Source organism: Acinonyx jubatus, chromosome D2 (assembly GCF_027475565.1).
Source record: "Acinonyx jubatus isolate Ajub_Pintada_27869175 chromosome D2, VMU_Ajub_asm_v1.0, whole genome shotgun sequence".
Classification (NCBI taxonomy): Eukaryota; Metazoa; Chordata; class Mammalia; order Carnivora; family Felidae; genus Acinonyx; species Acinonyx jubatus.
Genome location: NC_069393.1, coordinates 52871860 through 52898227, shown reverse-complemented (window position 1 = coordinate 52898227; position 26368 = coordinate 52871860). Strand labels below are relative to the sequence as shown.

General features: G+C 41.4%; 1 protein-coding gene across 10 annotated transcripts in view; it reads right to left on the bottom strand.

Moving 5' to 3' along the window:
* Nucleotides 1-26368, bottom strand: part of PLCE1 (phospholipase C epsilon 1) — a 319271-nt gene that overhangs the window by 23996 nt on the left and 268907 nt on the right. For all 10 annotated transcript variants that reach the window (XR_008292338.1, XM_053207694.1, XM_053207698.1 and 7 more), the window contains 7 exons: nucleotides 20940-21069; nucleotides 15932-16053; nucleotides 14903-15020; nucleotides 9973-10104; nucleotides 6657-6947; nucleotides 1967-2130; nucleotides 422-683 (listed from right to left, as the gene is read on the bottom strand). Coding sequence is in view for 9 of the 10 variants with exons in the window: in XM_053207694.1 (XP_053063669.1) it covers nucleotides 422-683; nucleotides 1967-2130; nucleotides 6657-6947; nucleotides 9973-10104; nucleotides 14903-15020; nucleotides 15932-16053; nucleotides 20940-21069 (1219 nt within the window). In the remaining variant the exon portion in view is untranslated. The remainder of the gene's footprint in view (nucleotides 1-421; nucleotides 684-1966; nucleotides 2131-6656; nucleotides 6948-9972; nucleotides 10105-14902; nucleotides 15021-15931; nucleotides 16054-20939; nucleotides 21070-26368) is intronic.

The window sequence follows — 26368 nt, the reverse complement described above, 5'->3', positions numbered from 1 at the left end:
AGGATAATGTAAAAATCTCTTTTGAGATATGATCAAACAGTGTTCAAATCTATCATTTCTTCATGCCTCTTATTATTATTTTTAATGTTTATTTATTTTTGAGAGAGAGAGAGAACAGAGTGCAATGTGGGGGAGGTGTAGAGAGAGATGGAGACAGAATCTGAAGCAGGCTCCAGGTTCTGAGCTGTCAGCACAGAGCCCAATGCGGGGCTTGAACTCATGTATTGTGAGATCATGACCTGAGCCAGAGCCGGACGCTTAACTGACTGAGCCACCAGGCGCCCCCTTTATGCCTCTTATTTTAACTTTGTACTATGGAAATTCCAAACATACACACAAGGAGAGAGAAGAACATCATGAACCCCAGGGCATCCATCACTTAGCTATTATAATTATTAGCATTTTGAGAATTTTGTTCTACCTCGTTTTAAAGCCTTGAGTGGGATGATTCTCTGAGCAGTTACAGCTGAGCTGTTGTTTTCCACAACGGCAAAACGAAGAAATACGAGATCTTCAAAGTGAACCCGGAAGAGAAACTGTTCATTCCACATGGGGTTCAGAGTGTTCCGGTGGATGGGCTTTGTGCGGAAATGACAGCTGTCCAGGGGCATGCCCAGCACATCGACTTCGATACACGGGCTTCCTGTGCTGCTACTCGGGCACACGTTTTGACCAGAGACAATCTGAGGCAAGGAAAAAAGGATCAAAGTCACTGAAGACACGAAAGAAACAAAGCAACCTCTGTACCTTACTGCTTCCCTCCACCAAGAAAGACAAAGAACATTCTGGAATGGAAGGGGTACATGGTTAACAAAGTTGCTAAAAAGAAAAAACAAGTGATTGTAATCAGGTAATCACATGACTGGAGTCATGTGAAAGCCTATTTTGTCAACAGCATTCACCTGAAGATAACCTTTCAACTGTAAAAATGTTCAAAGATCTTCAAAAACCAAGCCATTAAGATGATTAAGTTTCTCAAGGAGTCAGGAGGAAAGGAGACCGTACACAATCTGAGAAATGGTTACTAACATTCTGTTCAAAACGTTTTAGGTGTATATATTTGATATAACTCAAATCTTTTTCTTCAACAGTTCGTTTTGGACCAAGTCACAGGGAATGTTGTTAAAAATTAATCCATAGCCTTCTGTAAGTAGACGGAATTATACTCGAGTCCAGCTGAAATGGTCAAACAGAAAGGGGACGCTGCCCTAGTCTTCAGGAGAGAGAAAAACCGTGTGGGAGGTGGAAGGTCTGTGAGTTGGCTTTCCCAGGGCTCTGAGGTGTCATGAGCAGAGGCTGTTTGGCATTCTTTGTTTGCAGCAAGTCAGACCAAATATGATAATGGAGAGGAGAGGTAACTTTCTCCCTTTCTGTCTTTCCTATCACCATCCAGTGGTGGTCTCTCTATCAGCTGAGTGGGAGTGAAAGAACAGGGAATAAGGTTGGGTGATGAGCTACTGGGGCTGAGTTGTTAGGGACAGCCTGTGGAGTTCTGACAATTAGGTAGTTAAAGGAGTAAAGGAGTAAGGAGAAGCCCAGGAGTGATAAAGGTTAAGCTGTAAGGAGGAAAGATATGTAGTTGCTTCATATATTGATGCCCGTCTGATCTTATGAGAACTTGTCAGAGTGTAAGATGACCTGCTCTAACCAGGAGCTCAACTTTTATGGGATCCACGCACAGTTATGATTCCTGGGGCCTGGAGGACAGAATTCCTATCATCAGTTTGCAGGTGAAGCAGGGACCTCATAACTCCACCTACTGACTCTGGCAAATAGAGGGCCTGGTGACAGCATATATAAACCATAGCCACTGCTTCCTGAGAGGATGAAAAAATGCTTGGGGAACTAAATCTGCATGAACAAAATGGTGATACGAGACCTTTGTAATGCCTTGAATTCAAAACCAGTTCATATTCATGAAGGCTTACAGACCTTACTAGATTCTGACAACTGGGGCCATACTTACAGTTAAGGAGTAGATGGCAGGCTCCATGTTGTCCAGATCTCTTTCTAAGGGAGAGAACTTCTGATACATGGGACAGTTCTTGTCCCACAGAGCTGGGGGTTTCAAAACATAACCACACCCACCGTTGGCTTCAAACATGGCAGCATTTAAATGTAAAGGGAGATCTGCAAAATAAAGTCAATATTGTTTGGCTCATGTGTCATCCTATACATTTACTTTAAAGTTCAAAAGAAATCTACATCCATTTCCCCTAAGCTGAAGTATGAAGAAGAGATAGCCATCCATTCATTGCATAGACTGACTGAGTACCTACTTTGTGCCAGGTAGTGTTATGCACCCAGGATATAGCTGCGAACAAGACTTGAAATCTGTCTTCATGGAGCTCATGCTCCATCCCGTGTTCTGCCACCTAAAAACTCTTACAAATAAAAATTCACAACATCCATCCAGAAAAATCTTTGAACACCTCATTTTATACTGAACTTTAGAAAAAAAAGGATTGTCTTATCCCCCATGCTAAGCCATGCAGACAATTGTGTGAACAATTCTTGCTTTTTCAAATATAAGATAAAATCTTAATAATACAAGAAAGGCTAGGAGAATAGCCAGAAAAACATACCTTGTCTTTGAATTTCTATTTCAACCCATAAATTGCTATGCTTCTACCTCTTTTTTTTAATTAAAACAACTTTTTATATTTATTTTTGAGGGACAGAGAAACAGAGCACGAGTTGGGGAGGGGCAGAGAGAGAGACACGGAATCCCAAGCAGGCTCCAGGCTCTGAACTGTCAGCACAGAGCCTAACGTAGGGTTCGAACTATGAACCATGAGATCATGACCTGAGCTGAAGTCAGATGCTTACCTGACTGAGCCACCCAGGTGCCCCTCTACCTCTTTTTTAAAAATGGTGGTTCAATAGGAAACAAACCATTATCACATGTGATTCACATCATATCCACAGTCTCCTCAATCACAAATGCTGGGAACTTTTACAACAGTCTTTTGTGGCCAAAATTTATTTGGTACAGGTCTTTGGTGAACGATCGGATCCCTGCACACTCAAATGCTCATCTGATGGCACAAGTCTGCATAAAAGTTGCCCAAATGAGCAAAAAGTTTATGAGACACACCTGACAAATGTTCCCTCTGCTAGATTCCTCCCATGTGCAGAGTGAACTTTGCTACATGGACCAACATCAAGGAAAAGTGTGGTAAGCACCGTGGAGCGATAAGAAGTTGGCCTTTACTGGTGTGGGGGGGAGCTGGCCAGGGTCATGTACAGGAATTCTGGGGGGAAGATGTCTTAGACACATGAGAGCTCCTGGGGCCTCAGCCTGCTTATCTACAAAATTAGCACACTGGACCCCTCCTCTCAGGCCCATCCAGTCCCCATGTGATTAATTCACTGAGGCTACAGAGGGAAGCAAACTAGCCCACGCAGTTGGTAAATGTGAAATGGATAAATATGACTAACAAAATTAGAGCAGCTCACACTGCACCCTTCCCATGCACTAGCACCTGTTCTAAGCACTTTGGGTGCACCAGTGCCTCCATAACCCATGAGGTGGCTTATTGCCCTATTTTAGTATTTTCATTTTTAGAGATGAGGAAACTGAGGCATAAGATACGACAAAACCCAAGGCACATGGCTAGAAAGTGGTGAATGCTAGTGTTCATACTCAGCCTGACCCATCTTAACTACCGAACCGCATAATGTATATTATCTTAACTACCCAGTCTTAACTGCTGGAGCCATATAACGTATACCTCATGGGGGTGTCATAAAGATAAATGAGACAAGGGGCACCTGGGTGGCTCAGGTGGTTAAGTGTCCAACTTCGGCTCAGGTCATGATCTAGTGGTTCATGAGTTTGAGCCCCGCGTTGAGCTCTGTGCTGATAGCTCAGAGCCTGGAGCCTGTTTGGGATTCTGTGTCTCCCTTTCTATCTGCCCCTCCCCCACTCGTACTCTCCCTCTCTCTCAAAAATAAATAAAACATTAAAAAAAATTTTTTTAAATGAGATAATGTGTAAAGGTCCCTACCCCAGCATCTGGCACATAGAAGGTGCTCAATAAATTAAAATATTAAATTATATCATGATGTCGACACCCATTTGGGTTTGAAGTCTGATTCCATTAGCAATGTGTCCATCCTTGCAGCTTTTCAAAACTTGTATTCTCCTTTTTGTTTTGTTTTAAGTAGGCTCCACACCCAACGTGGGGCTCACACTCACAACCCCAAGATCAAGTCACACACCGACTGAGCCAGCCAGGCAGCCTGCTTTCCCAAACTTTAAAGCACTTTTTCTTAACTAAAATCTCACTTGGCGATCCCACATGTAAAACAGATCCGCGTGGAGCTGCTTTGTGAGGATAAAGGCGGGGCCTCCAATCTAGTTCTCCCACTGCCCCCTAGGGCTGGTCTCAGAACTTCATCTAGAGCTGTAATTTTAAAAACTCCTGTATCCATTAAGTGAAACAGTGTGCCTGAATCTGTGTACCCCCATCATCCCTCTCAGTCAATGAGGGCGATGGCATTGATGTGGGAGAGAGGAAAAGCCTGCAGGGGTGAGTGGAGGCCCACCAGCAGCCTCAGTGTGTGTTTCAGAGCGCGAGGTGGGTCAAGGAGGGGCAATTCCTGGGTCCCCGTCAGCCACGGCTCCCTTTGCCATCAGTGGAGCCAGGATGTCTGCGGCAGCCTTGGCGCTTCAGGAAGGACACATCCCAAACCAAATGCGTTTTCATTTCCTTGAGAAAACCACTTTGCTAGTTATTTCAGTTGACTTAAATATTTCAGTGTTATAACAACCGAGGGGACCAGTGGACACAGGGCTAAGGACAGGGCCAGAGATGTGAACCCACAAGCCACTTGGGACAGATCGAAGAGAAATTTTTACAACTCTGAAGATATTTCATTATTATTTCCACTTGTGAGTCCAAATCATACTGTTTTCATAACTTATCAAAAAACACTTATGGTGGTTAATGTTCGTGGAATGTTTTCTACATGCCAAGCACTGCGTTTGGTATGGTACTTCACTTGTGCCGACTTACTTAATATCAATTGAAAGAAACAAATATTAAAGGGCACAAAAATATGACTGATGTCTCTGACCATACATCTGCGGGGTCAGCCACAAGTAGACACTGTTGGCACCTGTGCAAGGTTGCTAGGTGGTCCCAGGGCGAAGGCTGGGGTTTAACCTTGGCTGAAGACAGGGCTATGCTTTGGTTGATGGGTCAGCACAGCTAGCTGGGATCTGATTCAGTGCTCGTGAGAGGAACGAGAATGTTGCTTGACTATTCGAAGGAGAGACTGGTTTTCCAGTGAGCTTCTAAGAAACATTCTTCCTCTATTTTTTCTTCATCTTCTGCAGCTCCCTTCTTTCCCCCATAACCAAGTGGAGACAAAACACTTTACCCTCTGAACTCCCAGAGTCCTTGTATCTATTATTATTAGTCATTCTGTAACCTTGAGCAAAGTAACTGCTCTGTGCCTTGGTTTGCTCATCTGAGAAATGGACATCATAAAAGGACCCCCCCCCCCTTTTAGGGTTGTGGCAGGGATTAAATGAGAGAATAGGGGTCAAGAATGCAGCGCAGTGCCTGGTACACAGTGAGCATGCCATAAACGGCAGCTGCTACCTGGAGTTTACTCCTCAGTTACTCTGTTAGGAGTCCCATCCACAGTGGAGAAACACACACACTACGATCTCTGTTCAGGTGGTTCACGTACTTGTTTTCCCCGTGGTAGCCACGCCTAGGGCACTGAACATTATTTATTTCAGTCTCAAAGGGAAGAGAAGAAGCTAAAATGCTTCTAACTTGCAAAGTGTTTGGAGCACCACTACTTTTTGACTGCAAGAACAAGAGCTTAGCAAGAGAACTTACTAAGGCATATTAGGAAATCTCTGCCCCCAAACACCTTTAAAAGCAAACTGGACAGAGTGCTGTCAAAAGGAGTCATAAGTTTAAAAAGTACTTTAAAAAGGCAGCAGGGGGGGCACCTGGGTGGCTCAGACAGTTAAGCGTCCAGCTCTGGGTTTTGGCTCAGGTCATGATCTCAGGGTTTCATGAGTTCGAGCCCCATGTCAGGCTCTGCAATGACAGTGTGGAGCCTCCTTGGGATTCTCTCTCTTCCTCTCTCTCTGCCCCTCCCCGACTCATGCTGTCTCTGCCTCTCTCAAAATAAATAAACTTAAAAAAATTGAAAACAAGAAGGAGGCAGGAACAGAAGACCTTTAGGGGTCCCCTCATGGTCTTTATTGTCTTTTTTGAGAGAGAGAGAGAGAGAGAGAGAGAGAGAAATGAATGGGAGAGGGGCAGAGAGGAAGGGGAGAGAGAATCCCAAGCAGGCTCCATGCTGTCAGTGCAGGGCCTGACTCAGGACTTGAACTCACAAACTGTGAGATCATGACCAGAGCTGAAATCAAGGGTCAGACACTTAACCGACTCAGCCACCTGGGAGCCCCTTTATCTATCATCTTAATCGAAACACCAAGGGCACAATTCCATATCAAATACACTTCTGTTTTTGGTCATCTGTACTTTAACCCTCACATCCGGTGTGCCCCAGTCTGGAGTCCTGCCCCTTCAAACAATCTTGTTTGTTGAACTATATTTACTGAAATATAAGAGGCAGAGGAGAGAGGTGGGGAGGCACCCTTCCGGGTGAAGCAGGCCCATTACCATCTGTCTGGTAGTTGAGCGCCACGAGCTGTATCCCATGGAGCCAGAACATGAGGGGATTGGGGTTGGAGGAGTCGATGCGAGTGGCAGCCGGGTAAGTCCTCAGCAGCTGACAGGCGGTGTGCTGGATCAGTTTCTGAGAATACCTGCGACACAGACGTTTGGCGGCATTTTCATTCAGCGAGGAGATATGGTAACATTTGGGAGTTCTAATGATAGCGCTGAGGGATGTGGTTGGGTTGAGGGGGGAAGAAGATTCCTCCCAGGCCTGTCGCATTCCTTCACAGGAACCTAAACCCCCCAAAAGATTAGCCTCAGATTAGTGCAGAAAACTTTAAATATTTTAGAAAGATAAAACCTGAACAACATCCCCGCAGGCAATCATAACACATAATACATCGGAGTACATCTTGCCTTTTCCTCGTGAGTTAGTCTACAACCTTGAAACAAAATGAGAGCTATTGAGTTTTAAGATGACTGTGGCCACACCAATTTAAATCAAAAGCCTGAAAGTCCTTGCTTATGTACCTCCTGTATTCTGTGGATACATTTGCACAAAGGCACAATGTATGCCCAAGGGTGTTCACTCTAGCGTTGTTTTGTTTTGTTTTGTTTTTAAATAACAAAACAAAACCCCAAAACTCCAAAACCACCACCATCACCACCACCACCACAATCCAGGAAGCAACCTAAATGTGCTACCAGTGAGGTAGTGATTAAATAAATGACAATATATCCACACAATGGAATAATACCACAGAGGCACTAAGGACAATAAGGTAGACAAATGTATAGAAAGCCATGAGGAAAGTTACAGCAAGTATAGAGGTTATACAAGTCTCCCTGATTTTAAACTCTACTACAAAGTATAGTAATCAAAACAATATGGTACTGGCATAAAAATAGACACATAGATCAATGGAACAGAATAGAGAGCCCAGAAATAAGCCCACATATATATGGCCCTTTAATTTATGACAAAGGAGCCAAGAATACACAATAGGGAAAGGGTCATCTCTTCAATAAATGGTGTTGGGAAAACTGGATGGCCATATGCAAAAGAATGAAACTAGACCACTGTCTTACACCATACACAAAGAATTGACTTGAAATGGATTAAAGACTTGAATGTAAGACCTGAAAATACACAACTCTTAAAAGAAAACTAAGGCAGTGAGCTTCCTGACCTTAGTCCTGCGTGGCCTTGAATTCCTGGGTCTGACTCCAACATTAAAGGCAACAAAAGGAGAAGTAAACAAGTGGGACTACATCAAACTGAAGTGCTTCTGCATAGCAAAGGAAGCCATCAATAAAAAGAAAAGGCAACCTACTGAATAGGAGGAAATATTTGCAAATCTTTTATCCAAATATCTAAATGTGTTATATCTAAAGTGTATATAGAACTCAAATAACTCAAAAGCTAAACAACCAATTTCATTAACAAATGGGCAGAAGATTGAAGAAGACATTTTTCCAAAGAAGATCTATAGATGGCCAACAAGCACATGAGATGAACGATGTCAGTAATCACCACGGAAATGCAACCCAAACCACAGCGAGATACCACTTCACGCCTGTCAGAAAGGCTAGTATCAAAAAGACAAGAAATAACAGCAGTGGGAGAGTAAACAGTGGAGAAAGGGAACACTCGTGCACTGTTAGTGGGAGAAAGCTGGTGCAGCCACTGTGGAAAACAGTACGGAACTTCCTCAAAAAATTAAAGATAGAAATACCATATGATCCAGCTATACTGTTTCTGGGTATTTATCTGAAGAAAATAAAAACATTAATTCAAAAGGATATATGTACCCCAGTGTTCACTGCACCATTATTTACAATAGCCAAGATACAGAAACAACCTAAATGTCCAGTCCATTGAAGGATGAAGGATGAATGGATAAGGAAAACATTATATATATATACATATATACACATATGTGTATATATACACACATATACACATATGTGTAACACCATACATATGTGTATATATACACACACACATATGTGTATATATACACACATACACACATATGTGTATATACACACACATGTATGTATATGTATATATACACATGCATGTATATGTATATACACGCATATACACATATGCATATACACATATATGCACACACGTGTGTATATGTACACATATGTGTGTATATACACATACACACATGTGTATATATACACATACACACATGTGTATATATACACATACACACATGTGTATATATACACATACACACATGTGTTGTATATATACACATATACATATGTGTATATATACACGTATATATATACATATATACGTATATACACATATGTATATATGTATACATATACGTATATATGCATATACGTGTGTGTGTGTGTGTGTGTGTGTGTGTGTGTGTATATCATGGAATACTACTCAGCCATAAAAATTAAGGAAATCCTGCCATTTGTAACAACATGGATGGATTTTGAAGGTATGATAATACTTACTGAAATAAGAGAGAGAAAGACAAATACCACATGATTTCACTTACACGTGGAATATAACAAAACAAAACAAACACATAAAACAAAGCAAAGCTCCCAGATACAGAGAACTGATTGGTAGTTATCAGAGGGGAAGGGGGTTGGGGGGTGGTGAAATGGGTGAAGGGGGTTAAGCGTACAGTGATGGATGATAACTAGATTTATTGTTAGGATCACTTTGTCGTGTATATTAAAGATCAAATTACTATGTTGTACACCTGAAACTAATATAACGTTATATACAAATTTTACCTAGAGAAAAAAATAGTTATCCAACTATGTTCAGTTATATCCGTTTGGATTATCTTAAAAAGAATCTTATTTTTCTTAAACAAAACACAATAAACTTAACAGTGATTACCTCTGGGGAGGAGAACTGGGACACTGAGAGTGGAAAGGAATTTTAATAATACTCCGAACTGTTTGAGTTTTTAACTATGAGAATTTATTACTTTCATAGTAAAAAGTAATTAGAAATAAAATGGATATATCTTCTGGAGTTATAAGGATGAAGAGCACAGTTCCAAGAACAACTAGAATGTTCCAAGGTGGCTCCAATTTTTACTTTTGAGGCAAACACTGTTAGAACGTCTTTAGTGAAACGTTATTTTTTAGGAAGTTAAGAATGTAAATTCATAATTTAAATATATTGGTACCACACTTAACCTAACACTTCACATAAACATTCATGAAAAAAAAAATTAAAAGTTCAAGGGAAGTGCTTAGACGGTCAAATATCAGAATCATCCGGCATGCAGAATCAGGCCAAAGTATTACAAGAAGGTGACTTTACTTTTTCCAGATGCTTTGTTAAACGATGCTGTCTCCCCAGGGCTCATTCTGCCCGGATTGTTGCCAAAAATGGACTTCCTGCTTTTCCTTTCTTTTCCTCTGCTAGAGCCAGATGCATTTAGAGTTGACAGGCCTGTTCCCATAAAATGAAAATAAATAAGCCAAAAACTACAAGCAAGGAACTCGACATTTTCCATCCCTGTTACTGTTTATTTTGAAGTCCTACTACTCCCTGGCAGCCCCAGGACAGAAGACCTACTAGCATTTTTAGCACAGTTAATAAGAACGGGGAATGATAGCAAAGCTTTTCTCTCTGTAGACAAATGTGACCAGAACTGCATGATCATCACAAAATCACATACACAGACCCACTTGGATGTGCACCAGAAAGATTCTGAAAAGCTACATGAAAAGAAAGCACTCCAGTCAACATTTCTCAGAACCTGATTACTCAACTTGGAGAGATGAAAGACCGGTTAAAAGCTGGAGCTTCAGCGGCACATTGTCTAGGTTCAATTCTTGCCAGTATGAGGTTGCCTTAACATCTACCTTCTCCATTCCTCAGTTTCCTTACCTACAAAATGGGTGTGATAGGAGCTCGCTCCCAGGGTTAATCTGAAGGTCTGATGGGAAATACATTAGGATGATGATGATGTTTCCTGGCTTCTCTTTCTCACTCCCAGCCCTACTGTTGCCTGACCCTTCCTGCCTGGCACAGTGCCTCGTGTGCGGCAGGAACTTAATAGATATTTGCTGAATGAGAGAATGAATGCACACCGTGCTCCAGTGCAGGAAGAGTCATTTAAAAGCTCCAATGAAGCCAGAGTCGCCTCCAAACCATTCCACTGTGTACAACTGTACCGTTAGAAAGTAATTCCTTCAGCTGAAGCAGCATTCAGGAGGACCTCTTTGAGATGAAAATATACCTTCCAGGAACATCATCAGAGGAAACAGGGTAAGGTAGTGCTTAAGAATAGCACAGACTGGGGTGCCTGGGTGGCTCAGTCGGTTAAGCATCCGACTTCGACTCAGGTCACGATATCGCGGTCCATGAGTTCGAGCCCCGCCTTGGGCTGTGGGCTGACAGCTCAGAGCCTGGAGCCTGCTTCGGATTCTGTGTCTCCCTCTCTCTCTGACTCTCCCCCGTTCATGCTCTGTCTCTCTCTGTCTCAAAAATAAACATTAAAAAAAAAAATTAAAAAAAAAAAAAAAAAAGAATAGCACAGACTGAGGGGCGCCTGGATGGCTCAGTCGGCCAAGTGTCTGGCTTCAGCTCAGGTCAGGATCTCATGGTTTTTGAGTTTGAGCCCTGCATCGGGCTCTGTGCTGACAGCTTAGAGACTGGAGCCTGCTTCCGATTCTCTCTCTGCCCCTCCCCTGCTTGTGCTCTGTCTCTCTCTCTCTCTCTCTCAAAAATAATTAAACATAAAGAAAAAAAAGAAAAGAAAAGCACAGACTTTGGGGTTGAAACCTCACACAAATTGTGCGACCTCACACAAATTACTTAACCTCTCTGCATCACTCCCTCCTCATCTGTAAAAGGGTCAAGGTGGTTAGGGTCGAATGAGATCATGGTATATATACATACTTAGTAGAGTGTCTTGGTCAGAGAAAGTGCTCAGTTCATAGCAGCTGTGGGGCTTCTAAATTTTGTTTTCTCTTAAGTATCTGTAACCACAAAGATGCAACACAAACTTGGACTAGCAGGTTCTCATGCTTTATCTTAAAATGTTGTGTGAATTTTGCACTCTGCATCATGACAGAAAATGAAACTTAGGTTTTCTCCCAAGTATAACCGATGGCGGGGGGGGGGGGGGGGAGGCAGGGACAAGGAACTAGAGCAAGGGGCCTGTTCATTCTGGGGTTTTTGTACGCATCCTGGCACATGTCGAAGGGTATGTGGGCCCTTTTGTGAAGAGCCTGGTTGTTCTCTTGGGGTGAGGAAGCAAGAAAACAAGAGCTGGGTGATCAAGAAAAGGGAAGGAATCTGGGGAGGCCCAGAGAACTAACTGATAGAGCAACAAAGAGCCTTCTCCTGCCCTATTGGCCCATTTATCAATGACAATGACAACAACTACTTCCAGAGAGCCAGTTCTTTCCTGGAGAGCGTGTTAATCACATTCTATACTTTACTGCTGATTTTTACAACCATCCTGCAGGTTAGGACTGTGAAGACTTTTTTTTTTTTTTTTTTTTTTTTTTTTTTTTTTTACAGATAAGGAATTGGAAGAGCCCTGCCACCAAAGCAGGTTCATGATCTTGGGGAAATTCATTTACTTTGGGGGAAGGTCACACCACATGATCTTTGTGGTGCCTCAATGCTCTGAAGATTTGTCTGCAAACGTCTCCTTGGAAGGGACTTGGTGAAGGTGAGCTGCATTGAAATTGATAAGGTAGCAAACACAAACAATAGTGTAGCAAAATAAACATTTTGTGGTATTTCCCCCATGAGCATTGAAATAAATCATAATACCAATACATATTTAGAAGCCATTATAACAATGATTCTGGCAACACAATGTTAAGTTTGAGAAAGGAAATAAATTTTGGGAGAGAAAAATGTAAGAGGTTTCAATTACTAAAAAAAAAAATTAAATGTAGCATACCTATAAAGAATGTGTGCTATATAACCACTTTAAAAAAAACACAACAGCATTCTTGGAATTTTAAACATAAGCCAAATAACCCCACGCTTAGCCTGCGCCTCAAGTAAGAAGCTGGACCCAATGACCTTCTGGCTCTCCCACAATGCTCTACTGCTACGAAACTTTCTTTCACAGTGACCTCAAATATCTTTGGGGATGGGTGCCCTTTAACCAGCGCTTGAGAAGAAAAGACAAAGCCGATGCAATGGTTTGGGTGTGGTGTCAGCAGAATTTACAAAGTACAAGAGACGCAGTGATTCTTGAGTGTGGGCGTCATTTGTGAACAGAGTGGTCCTCACGCTTGTTCCTGTCACAAAGGACATGCAGGCCATGAGGCTCCTTGACAGGAAAAGGGTTTTATTCTGTCATGAGAACAATGTCACCAGCTGCAAATATGATCCTATTGTACTTACGGGACAGAAAGTCACGATCTGTGAACTAAACCGAAGTAGCGAGGCTCTTATGTTTCCTCGAAATCTTTGATCGCTGCTTATTGATTCACATTCTCCTTGACAGAATTTGCTATCCGATAAGCAGCAGCAGTTGCCAAAAGTTTAAAAACAGTACGTGGGAGAAAACTTAAAGTTGAGAAAGTCCTATCTGTGATTTTTTTCCATGTGTGTGAAAAGACCACTATTATTTAATCTTTTAAAAGTTTATTTGTTTATTTATTTTGAGAGTCAGAGACTGTGCGAGTGAGGGAGGGGCAGAAAGCGAAGAAAGAGAGAGAGAATCCCAAGCAGGCTCCTAGCTGTCAGTGTTAAGCTCGACTTGGGGCTCGATCTCATGACCGTGAGATCACGACCTGAGCCAAAATCAAGAGTCATCATGATGCTTAACCGACTGAGCCACCCAGGGGTCCCTTACCTAATTTTTTAATACCCTAATACCTTTGTCCTGTTTGCAGGGCAGTGTGAGAAGTGAGGCTTAAGATATGCCTCTGGAGGCTGGGATCTGCGTTCATACACAGCATTGCTATTTTAACTTTCCTCTCCAGACCAAGTTTGTAGACCTTGTTTTCCAACATTTTAGATGAATCTCCAGAATCAAGCTGCTGTCCCGTCCTTAGAAATTTTGTACGAGGGAATCCTGTTTTCATAGTACAAGGAGATGAATTTTTCTGACTTTCATATATTTATGGACTTTCCTGTTTTCCCTGCAGCCCCTGCTGCCCCACTTGTGGGACACTCAAGTGTGTGAACACACTGAGAGCACACCCTAACAACAGGGGCAGGGTAGTGCAATGGTTAAGAGCAGGGCTTTGGAGATAGACAGGCTTCAGAATCATAGCTCTACCATTTATTAACTGAAATGCACATTTTGTGTGTATGGGGGCATGGTTTATCATCGTAAGTTCACTGTACTTCTAGAAATGGCAAGTTGGGGAAACTTTCTCTCACTGAAATCCCATCCTGGGTCCTTGTGGTTTGAGTGGAGCCTCACTACCCATCTTCAAAGATGAAGAATGTGCCATAGGACCTCACTGTCAGAGCACTTCATTCTCTGGGCCACAGTGACTGACTGGTTCAGGGATGGGCAGAAGGCTTAATGGAAAACAATGAAACTGGTGCTGAAAGTTCTGGAAGAGACTCTCAGACTGAAGTTAATCTGGAAACATGTGGTGCTAGTCTGTTGCAGCCGCCTTGCAAGCACAAAGGTAATGCAGAGGAGGCAGAATGAGAAATGGGGAGAGAGAAGCCCTGGATCAAGCTGTACCTGAAACTTGAATATCCCTTCATTTTTTAATAGATGAGCCAATAAATTTCTTTTTTGCTTAAGTTAATTTCTACCACTTTTAAACAAAAGAATTTTACTGATAAACTTGGCAACCTTGGGGCAATTACTTCATATCTCTCAGATTTTGCTTTATTTAAAAATGGGGATAAACCCGTCTACCTCAGAGAATTAATATGAAATCAATAACATGACATATATAAAATACTTAGCACAATTTCTGGTACTGAAGGGCTTAATAAATTTTAGCTATTAGATGTCATGAATATTATTATCATTATTATTAATTCCTATGAAAAGACATGATATCTTGAAAATAAACACTTTATGGTATTTTCCTTACCAACATCAAAGCTAATAATAATAATAATAAAAAAAATAAAATAATAATAATAATAATAATAATAATAAATATTTAGAAACTAGTATAACAATGACTTTGGTAACACAATTTAGTTATTTTGAAAGCATTCACAATGTCCAATTAAATAAATAGCATATTTTTATCTTTTGGTATCTTTAGTTGTTATAGAAGATATTGCCTACTCTTACCTGGAAATTTTACTGCTTGACAATAGATGACAAGGTCAGAGAGCTCTGGTGCAATCTGTCTGCTTTCCTTTTTATTCTGAGGGAGATAAAATTCTTCTCCCAGTTCCATGTCATAAACCTAACAAGGGAAAAATAATGCCAGTTTACATGGAGAGTATATGCCGCCAACCTCTGAATCCCCAAGGCTTTATCTGTTCCTTTCTCATGTCATCAGTGCATTTCACATTGCTGTGTATCGTTCCATATAAACGTCCCAACATACTTCCTAGAGTAAAAGCTTTCTGAGAGTAAGCTCTTCCTCCTCTTCCCCTGGGGCATAGTCCAGTGTCTTCAATGTGGAACAGTCAGTGCATATTTGTTGAATGACTAGGTGATTGAGGATGCATCTTTTATGGCTCAAATTTTTGACATACCTTATTATCTGGCTCTCTAACGGTGTCTCTGCAACTGTGTCTGTACATTTGCTCAGAGTCTACGTAGTGTGAGGCCCTGGAAGGCAGGGTCTGGGTGTCTCATTTACATTTCTATTCTCTGCGTCATTCCTCTGTGAACACTTCACAGTCTGGGCCCTGTTTATCTGCTTGGTTATTCCAAAAACTTTAAAAATTCTAGAAATTCCTTGAATGTGCCAGGCTGTCCTCCTGGCCTAAATATGTCCTGTTTTTGTTTGCTTGGCCAAATCTTCTAACATTATCCTCCCTGATGCTCTGACAACCCTGTGTAATCACTGGTCTTTGTACTTATCTGTAAGCACTGTTTACCTATTTGTCTCCATCACTAAAGCACCTCCAGTGTCATCTCAGTGCCTGCCACACTGCACACCTTCCGCAGGTATTGGCTGGATGAACCAGTGACTAACCTTCTACAAATGGCAGGTGGGTGTCCCATAGCATCACCGTGTGGGCTTTGGCATCTAAGGGAAAGTGAGGGGAAAAGTGAAGGGAAGGGACAGGGAGGGAGTGAAATTCTACCCGATACTGACAAGAGCACCATGGTCCAAGTGTAACTTAACAGAAGCCATTCACCCACCTTTCCTTTGTTGCAAGCAGAGTTATCTGCTTTCTTTATCCTCTTGGGGATTTCTTCATTATACTCAAACTGAAGCTTGTCATTACATGATTTATTTTCAGGTCTGTCTTCTAGAATGTTGTCTGAAAATAAGTTGGCAGGCTTCAGCAAACAAGAACCAAATGTTGCACTTCAGGGCTATGTTGACATCTTTGTAAAGATATCCAGTCACTTGGTGCTTATCTGTTAAGGCTGAGGATCTAGCTACTATGTTACCAAAATGATGGCTTGGGGTGTAATTTTTAAAATTTGTTAGATGTGGTATAGGATGTGTTTATTTTTAATTGAATGGACTCATTTACCAGTAGTTTTGGTACCATACAGACATCATTTAATGAGAAGGCTCGTGTCTGTACAGATAATTAGGACTGTGCAAACCTTACAGAAAGCACCCTGTGCCAGAAGTTCTCGGTGCACAAGTTAGGGGAGGATTTAGTTGTGGAAGCACTTGTAGATGGTGCATATGTGAGTTAATCACTCTCACTTTAAAATAAGCTATTAGCTTCTTTTACCTCTAGAAATGCCAAAACCTGCAGGAAAAAGATACTGTTATCTGCAATGCATTTTTCACAATTCTACTTAATCGGAAAGTCAAATTTCCATAATTGTTTATGAATTTATTAAGCAAAACTCTTGAGGATAGAAATTAAAGTATGTTTAAAAATATGTAAAGCATGACATATGATCTTTTACTTTGCTCTTGTTTTGGTATTTCTATCCAAGTCATCCAAAATGACTTTACGGGTGCCTAGATGGCTCAGTTGGCTGAGTTTCCGACTTCGGCTCAGGTCATAATCTCACGGTTCATGCGTTTGAGCCCCCTCAACGGGCTCTGTGCTCTCAGGGCAGAGCCTGCTTCGGATCCTCTGTCTCCCTCTCTCTCTGCCCCTCCCTCACTCACACATGAGCGTTCTCTCTCTCAAAAATAAACAAACATTAAAAAAATGACTTTACAGGTGTTAGACAATTATCCTCTTAAAATGAAAAACAAGAAAGCTCTCATTTCTCACCCAAGGTTCATTATCTCATCAGACCAAAAATCTTAAGACCAAAATATTCTTATACCAAATAAGGGCCATGCAGGCTGCCAAGAAGTAAATGAGATCAATCATTTTATTACATTTTTACTCATATCAGTGTCACGATGTCATGCTAATTCAGGCCTAAGAAATTGGACACAGAATGCTGACATTCATGCAGTTAAAATGCCCAGTTCGAATGGTTTTACCTTCCTGACTGTTAGGAGCAGGAGAAGCAGTAAGGACATCTGCTATAGAAAAACAGAATCAGAAAGGGGATAAAAGTAAGGAAAATTAAGACAAAAAGCCAGATAAATTGAACTAAGGTATGAAGCAAAGCATAAATAACAATAGCTTAGATTATAAGACAAATTAGACAAGAAATCTGTTGATTTAGTATTTTGACTGTTAGGGATATAAAGTCTAGCAATAAAAAAAAGACAACCATTGTTAATATTAATCATGCTGTCATAGTCACATTACATATTTTCAGTTACTGACTGTTGTTAATATTCCCAATCATGCACTATGTCAAATGGATAGAAATGGATTAATTTGTTAGAGTCATGCAGTCACTGTCACAGAACGTCTGCGTTAAGTTGCAGATTCAAATCTGCACCCTAGGGCTTGTTCAGAGCTAGTCAAGATAAACAGCAAGGTCAGAAGAAAATTAATCTCTATTTATCTAATGAAATTTGATTAAATAAATATTCACAAAGGACTTATTGGCCAAAAGGCAGAGTAGGAGTTTCTGAAACACAAGTGTCTCATGTGCAACTTCCTTTAGATCTTCTGGACTTAACTTTGTGGTGAGGAATCATCACATTTCTATGGCCCAAAGAGGCTTTCAACTAATTCTCTCATGTTATAGTCATGAAAACTGAGGACCAGAGCTGTCACAGAGGTAACCTGGGCCACCCAAATTGTACAGATGAGCTCTTCACCTGGGACACCTCCGAAGGCAACACTCCCACAATTCCATGTGGAATTTTGAGAGTACATTTATTTCTCTGAGGGGACTGGTCACAGCTCTAATCTCCTTCCCAAAGGGACTCATCATTACAAGAAGCTAAGAAACCTTTGAGGTCCCCCATATGAAGCTCCAAATGGTTCTACCCATGGCAGGCAGGTTTCTGCTGCCTTCTCATCTCAACTGGAGGGCGCGAAGATGGTACAGGTGAGTGCGTGAGGTACAGAGGTGAGTGAGGGCACAACTGAGAATGCAGGATTGACAGCATTTAACTGTGGCATGAGAGAGCCTCAACACAACATGTTTAAACCAGTCACAACAGGGGCGCCTGGGTGGCGCAGTCGGTTAAGCGTCCGACTTCAGCTCAGGTCACGATCTCACGGTCCATGAGTTCGAGTCCCGCGTCACGCTCTGGGCTGATGGCTCAGAGCCTGGAGCCTGCTTCAGATTCTGTGTCTCCTTTTCTCTCTGCCCCTCCCCACTCATGCTCTGTCTCTTTCTCTCTCAAAAATAAATAAACGTTAAAAAAAAAAAATTTAAACCAGTCACAACATAACTATAAGGCCAGTTTGGGAATCTGCCAGTTGGAGGAATCTTTCAACGAAACGGGAAATATCCAGGTGGTGGCAGTGGCCTTCACAGATCATAGATGTTACTGCTAGAATAAGGGAGAACATCACCCAACACTGAACAGAATCTTTTTGTTACACATCTGAGGGACCTAAGGCCTAGAGTGGAGATAGGACATTGACCCAACGTCTCCTAGTTTACTGAGTCAGGACCTGGTGGGGTCCCCTTTTCACTTGTATCCCATCTCAGTACATATAGGTTTTTTTTTTTCTTTTCATATAGGTTTTAAAAAAGCATGAAACTATCTTAGAAATTCAGTGGGATAGGGCTTAAATTTTACTCTCCCTAACTGAAATAAATAAATACCAGATCATTTTGTTATTTGCATTATCAAAAATTCCTATAACAACACTAATAATTAAGAAAAGCCTTTCCTGGGGCGCCTGAGTGGCTGAGTCAGTTGAGTGTCTGACTCTTGATTTCGACTCAGGTCATGATCTCAGGTCAGGTTCGTGGGTTTAGGTCCTGCATCAGGCTCTGTGCTGGCAGTGTAGAGCCTGCTGGGAATTCTCTCTCTCTCTCTGCTCCTCCCCTGCTTGTGTTCTCTCTCAAAATAAATAAACTTAAAAAATATATATATAAATATATATTTTATTATATTTATATTAATTAATTAAATATATTATATATTTAAATATATTATATATATTTAATTTAATTAATTATTTATATTATATATATTTAAATATATTACATATATTTAAACATATATATTGATTAATTAATTAAATATATTATATATTTATATAAATATATATTTATATATATTTATATATAAATATTTATATATAAATATATATTTATAAATATAAATATAAATATATATAAATAAAAAATATATATATAAAATATAAAATATAAAAAAATATATATATGCCTTTCTTTTGTGTTCTGAAAAGTACAGAAAAAACATGGGAGTAATTTATGATAAAGAGTGAATATATCTTCCAGCAAATAAAGCTCTCACAGGGCATTTGACATCTGGATTGGTTGATCTCTTACGTGTGGTTTTCGTTTCTTATCTGAATAAATTTGTTCTTCTGAAACAACATCACCATAACTGTAATGGAAATCCATGGGGAAGAATAAGTCAATATAAGAATATTCATATTCCCACAACTATTCAGGAATAGGATACAAGAAATCATCTTGATTCCTTTTCATCTTCCTCCTCTTTCTACTTCCCCTTTAGAGCATAAGCTCCTCACATTAACTGATGGGATTTCAGTCAAGTAAATTTGGCTTTTAGTTGGTGGTATGAAGCGATCAACTATTACTAAGGACAAATATTAAATGGACATAGGCTAGTATTGTATTTGGGAGGCAAAAAGAGGCTGGGCTGTAACTGCTGGCCATGAAAGAGGCTCATGAAACAGGATATAACTAGGGGGCAATCCTGGAGCATAAGCAACAGATACTTGGAGGAGGGTAGCTCGGCTGTCTTAATGCCGAGGGTAAATGGTTGCTGGTCTGGGCATACCTACATATGAGCAAACAATTATCCTCCACAGAAGCCATATATTCTACACATACAATGTTATTTTTATAAATAGGAACTTAAGCATTTTTTTCATTATTACATTACTTTTCACAAGTTGCTAAAATGCAACAGTCTACCATCAGCAATGGTACCTAGGAAACATTTTGTAATCTATAACTAATTTGGTACAAATGAGACACCCCTGAAACCTAATTCTCTTATAACAGGAATCCTTCACCTATAATCTGTGGATGACTTCATTCATGTGACTTTTTTGTATTGTGCCGTTAGGCTCACCCATGTTTTGTCCCTTTGGTGGAGCCAGAAGGAAATATCTTGTTGGGTTAGTAATGTGAGAACTAGGAAGAGGGGGAAGGGAAATGCTGCTTTTTTTTCCGTATACTTTTTACAAAGCAGGAGTGAAGGCCGTGAGAGGGAGGAGCGGAGAGCACAGAACCATGATGCTGCCCCCTGCAGGTGGTGAGGGGCGAGAACAGCCAGCGGCCACAATGTCTGCCAAGTACATCAGCCACCTCAGAAACTGAAAGGGTGAGAATGAGGTCTCTCTGCTGCAATTCCACCTTTTCCTCCAGGAACCCACTCAGGAATGACCCCTGTGTTGCTCTCCACACCCTCTTCTTCTTTCCTTGAATGTTGGCTGCAGTGGCTAAGAGAATCCCCTTCCTTCCTTGGTCCTCATCACTAAGCCACGGGATTCAGCAATTCTTGGACAGTTACTACAACAATCTGTTATTGCTGGTCTGTGGAATGACAGACTCATTTTGGGGGGAAAATGACACAAAAAAACCCCACAACAGAAAATCACCCAAGCATTTCCCCGCACACAGCATACGGTTGTGTCTCTCTTACCATCAGACAGGGATTCATAGTCATAATCATATTCGTCTTCTTCATCCTCCTCTTCCTCGTTATTAGCCGGTGGGGGGTTGGCATTCCCACCATTGTAAGCCTGAGCTTGCATGGATGCTAACTGATGAGCCTGTAAGATATCAGTAATTAAAGACCGCAGATGCTAAGCTCCTGAGGTTTCCTTCATAGCCTTCAAAATGATAACTTAATGCTTGCCACGGTCACAAAAAGTGGCTTAAGCTATTTTGATTCATTTGAGAGAGAAAACAAAAATCTAAATTCACCTAAAGTACAACATCAATATTTGGGCAAATGTTAACATCCCTACAATCCAGCAGCTTTTAGAAACAATCACAAGGAATCATATATAGTGCCAGACACCCCGGTTCCCCAGGGGGCAAGCCCTACAGGACACATCTTGCTGCTGTGAGAACCGCCATCACTCCCAAATGATGAAGGAAGGAGCGAATCAGCTCATCAGTGTTGGAAAAGTAAATCTCTGCTAAGAAACTGCTGTCTCTTTTTTGCCCTTAAAATAATATCTAAAGGCCTTTGACCTGGAGAGAAAGGTTAGAATCCCTATGGAGAATGACACTGAACAAACAGTTGTCGGTTTAAATAAAGTTTTTTCAACACACTTTATATGAACCATCAATCAGATTAACAAAAGCTCAGAAACTTCTAGAAACTTGATGCTACGAGGGAGATTATGTATCTCTATATTTGACTTCCTTATATTACTTATATTTGAATCACCTGGGAGGTGATTTCACGGGATACAAGGTTAATATAGGTCTGGGAACTCAGCATAGGAAATAAGCAGAAATGGAGGAAAAGTTACTTGCATGAATTCAAAACAAGAAACAAATCTAAAATCCAACAGTAGAAGAATGAGGTCAGTAAACTATGGTGGTGTATCTGCTTGAAAAAAATTAGACTTGAAAAAATAATTGTGAGATATAGTTGTTGAACAGGATATAGAATTGTATGTATAAATATAAATGTAAATGTATATACAATTCGAAATCATTTGTTTCCTGTCTATATATCTCTGTCTATCCATAATGATTACAATTACATAAAATGATACATAATACATCATAATACATATGTTGCTGCATAATATAGCAGGGACTCTTGACCTATTGTTGTGGCACAAACCCCTTAGGTCATCTGCTGAGGTAGGATTCCTTCTCAGAATGACATCTTATTTTATCCTGTTTTTTCAAAGTGTATTTATTTATTTTGAGAGACACAGAGAGAGACAGAATCCTAAGCAGACTCCACGCTACCAGTGCAGAGCCCAATTTGGGGCTCAAACTCACGAACTGTGAGATCATGACCTGAGCCTAGATCGAGTTGGATGCTTAACCGACTGAGCCACCCAGAAACCCCCCCTAGAAGGACATTTTAAAGTTTATTTTTATTTTGAGAGACAGAAAGAGAGCATGAGCGGGGGGAGGGGTAAAGAGATCGGGAGAGAGAGAATCCCAGAGAGAGAGCCGAAATCAAGAGTTGGACACTTAACCAACTGAGCCACCCAGGCACCTTTTCAGAATGATATTTTAAATGAATCAAACCAAATACAAAATATTACCAAAAAAATGTTGAATACAGCTATCAAATTATTAAAAAACAAATTTGTGCTATAGGAATATATGTTTAGTAACACAGATAAAAATGTATAATGGTAAGTCCAGTAACATTTTGAAATAGTGGTTAGCATAAATAATTCTTGGAGATATTAGCAACAACTGTGATGTAATATAAAAACTGTAATTTCAGGGTCACTGGGTGGCTCAGTCGGTTAAGCGTTCGACTTCGGCTCAGGTCATGATCTCACAGTTTGGGAGTTTGAGCACTGTGTCGGGCTCTGCCCTGACAGTGCAGAGCCTGTTTGGGATTCTCTCTCTCCCCCCCCCCCCCCACCACTTGTGCTCTCTCTATCTCTCAAAATAAATAAATAAACTTAGAAAAAACCCTATAATTTTTATTGCTGATGAAGACCTAAGAACTGCCAATGTTACTGTGGTTTATTCCTTTATTATTGGAAGAAATGCTAAATTTTAGCTAGAGGTTAGTGCAAAGGGGGATGTAATTTTTTCTTCTTCTAAATTCACGGACCCTTGATTTCTGTCTGTTGATGTGTTATCACGGTTAAGAACCCCTGTAATAAGGGTATATTTGGCACTGGAATTATGTATGTCTTAAAATAAAATAATTCTCTATTCCCTAAATTTTCTGAAATGTGGTTATATTACTTTTACAATATAAAATGTATACATAAGGAAGAAACAATTTAGGCTGTGTCTATATCCACATAAAATATTTTACAATACAGCTCACTTTACACAACTGAACCTTGTTTCAGCTGGGATTTCTCAAAGTGGGTTTTATGGAACACTAGTTCCATGGGTATTAACAGCTGTTAGGTAAAAACTGACAGTTACAGTAACCACAAAACAAAATGGAAGGTTGGAAACAGCACTTAAACAAACTGAGACAGACACTACATTCTTGCTACAGGGTTTCACACTGCCTTCATTTAATATGCTAGAGAGCATTGTGATTCTTCAAAGATCTCCAGTACAGCATTTCCCACACTTTTTTAACCAGGGATTTTCCCCCCCTTTTCTCAGTGTGTCTCACAGGATTGGTGTTCTTCAAAACTTTGGGAAAGCTACTCTAGGCACAAGGGAGCCACAAAAGCAAGTCTATTTGTCATGGGTAAGAGAAGGGCCTTGACGCAGCAGGCATTCAAGGTAGAGCCAAAGGGCTGGGAATGATGAGGCAAACAGCTTGGTACACCCACTGGCAGACAAGTGTGAGAACCATATGATGGGAGAGGCGCCGTGCAAAGATCCTGGGACTGGCGATATCAGAAAGCAGTGTGTCAAGGTCCCTTAAATTCCCAAACACTTCCACCAATGCAGGAAGTATGGAGATATGGCCAAAAGGAAAACTAGGAGCTGACATCCTTATTTTTTGCAATACCCAGCTTACCCTGAGGCAGAAAAACAGGATCTTAGCCCTTGATTCAAACAATTCAGGGGCACCTGGGGGGCTCAGTCGGCAGAGCATCTGACTTCGACTCAGGTCATCATCTCACGGTTCATAAGTTCAAGCCCCATGTCAGGCTCCCTGCTGTCAGCGCAGAGCCCACTTCAGATTCTCTGTCCCCCTTTCTCTCTGTCCCTCCCCTGCTTGTGCTCGCTCTCTCTGTCTCAAAAATAAATAAACATTAAAAACAAACAAAAAACAATTCAGATATAGGTCAGGGGGTTGGAGTTAGGGGCCAGATGAGGAGACTGTGTCAGATGGGTCTAGGTGGGGCCATGTCTTACTCTGCTCTGCTCCCCTGGTACCTGGGACAGTCCCTGTCATCTAGTATGAATTGTTCGAGTCTGGCAGGTTGGAGCACGGGAGATCAAGGTGAGAAAACTGGATATCTGCTGGGATGTAGTTAGGGGGTCTTCATAAGAGCCTCAGGATGAGTGTGAGGCAGATGGAAGGCTTCAGAAATTCCCCCCTTGCTCTGAGTCAATCCACCTTGCTGAGGCTGAGCTCCCTGTGTGGCAATGACCCAGGTAATTCAGGGGTTGGTCTGAACACACTGGGGCTCTAGACACTCAATCGTCCAGTCTTGTGTGAGCTCAGATCACCAGGTCTGCACCCACAACCTACCAGACTGAAACACCTTGCAGGTATGATTGTCAGTAGTCCCTGGGATCGTGGAAGCTGGAAGTGGTCTTAGAAAACTAGAAGTGGGATTACACTGTTCTGTTTTTCCAACAGGAGGAAGGGGCAAATTGCGGAAATTATATAGTGGGGAGTATCACGGTGATAGCCGACAAAATCAGAATGGATTATTAATTTGTTGGTTGTGAGAACACAGAAGAAAGAGGTGATTATCAAGGGTTAGTATGGGTTTACTAAGAACACATTTCCAGAACACTCAGTTCTTTAGATTCTGGGGAAATGTGGGCTGCAAAAGAAAAGAGCACTAGACAGGAGTGACGGATACCTAAACTCCAGGAAGGTTCTGTAAGAAGGACCACAGGGCTCTCTGCTTGGTAATCTGGCTCAAGGGCAACTTGGAATGAAGGCACCACTAGAAAAACTGCCAATAAATGCACTGGATATCAGAAGTCCAAATTCACAAAGAACCTTTCGTACTGTGATGGCATGCCAAAACCGAAGAAGAGCAAATTTAACAGAGATAAATTGAGGCTCCTGCCCATGAAAGATTAAAATCAACGGTCAACCTGGAAAAATGGGAGACCAGCCAAAGAACAGTCCATGTGAAAATAACTGAACTCTTTTTGTTTTCCACAAACTCAACAAGAGCCCAGTGTGCACCAAAGAATTTTAAAAGTGAGAACAGTCCTAGGCTGCATTAACTGAGGTATGAAGTACAAGTGAAGAGAGGTGATGGCTTCACTGTCCTTGTGTGGTCAGACCCTATCTGGGGTACGGACTTGTTCTGGAAATCACATTTTAAGATCAGCAAATTCAAGAATATCCACAAATTTAAGAATATCCAAACATTCTTAATGGAAAGTAAAGAGTCTTAGCAGCCATATCCTATGAGAAACAGTTGACACAACAAGAATGTTTAGTTTGGAGAAGAGAAAAGCTGGTGGGGAGACACATGCTAGCTCTCTAGGTCTGGAATTAGTCTGTGCAGCTGCAGAGGGAAGAAGTTGTGCCAAGGAGTAGGAGGAACAGGAAGGAAGGCTGGGCTCAACATAAAGAAGACTTCTGAAATAGTACAATGTATTCATTTGTGAATTGGAGGCTGTGTAAGTAACTGCAAGCGACTGCAGAGAATGGGAAGGGCAACAGCAACAACATTCAAGCGCATCTTGAAGACCACAGAGGTATGCACAGGGCGGCTGTGTCTACCTGGCAGTCAGGAGTGGGCAGTAGTTGCTGAGTAAACAAAACAGCACGGAGGAACAGTGTTGTAGAAGAAAAAGCACCCTGTGCTGGGTAGTGAGTTACTGATGCATCATCTGAGGAGGGCCAGGCATTGGGGAACACATGCTAATGTTTTAGTTGAACGACTTCTTAACAAAGCCCATCAGCGTAGATCTCATGGCCCCTGGAACCCTCATAAAGGGCAGGCTTTCTGGAGCAGCTTTGAGAGCACAGACCTGGACACAGGGAAACCTAGCAGAGGCTCAAACTGGTGGCCGTCAGGGCTGACTTCACCTCCAGACCAGACTGGTTTGGCTGGCACAGTGTTTTAAAAAGAATTCAATTAGGGGAGCCTGGGTGGCTCAGTCAGTTCAGTGTCTGACTTCGGCTCAGGTCATGATCTCACACTCGTGAGTTCGAGCCCCATGTTGGGCTCTGTGCTGACAGCTCGGAGCCTGGAGCCTGCTTCAGATGCTGTGCCTCCCTCGCTCTCTGCCCCTCCCCCACTC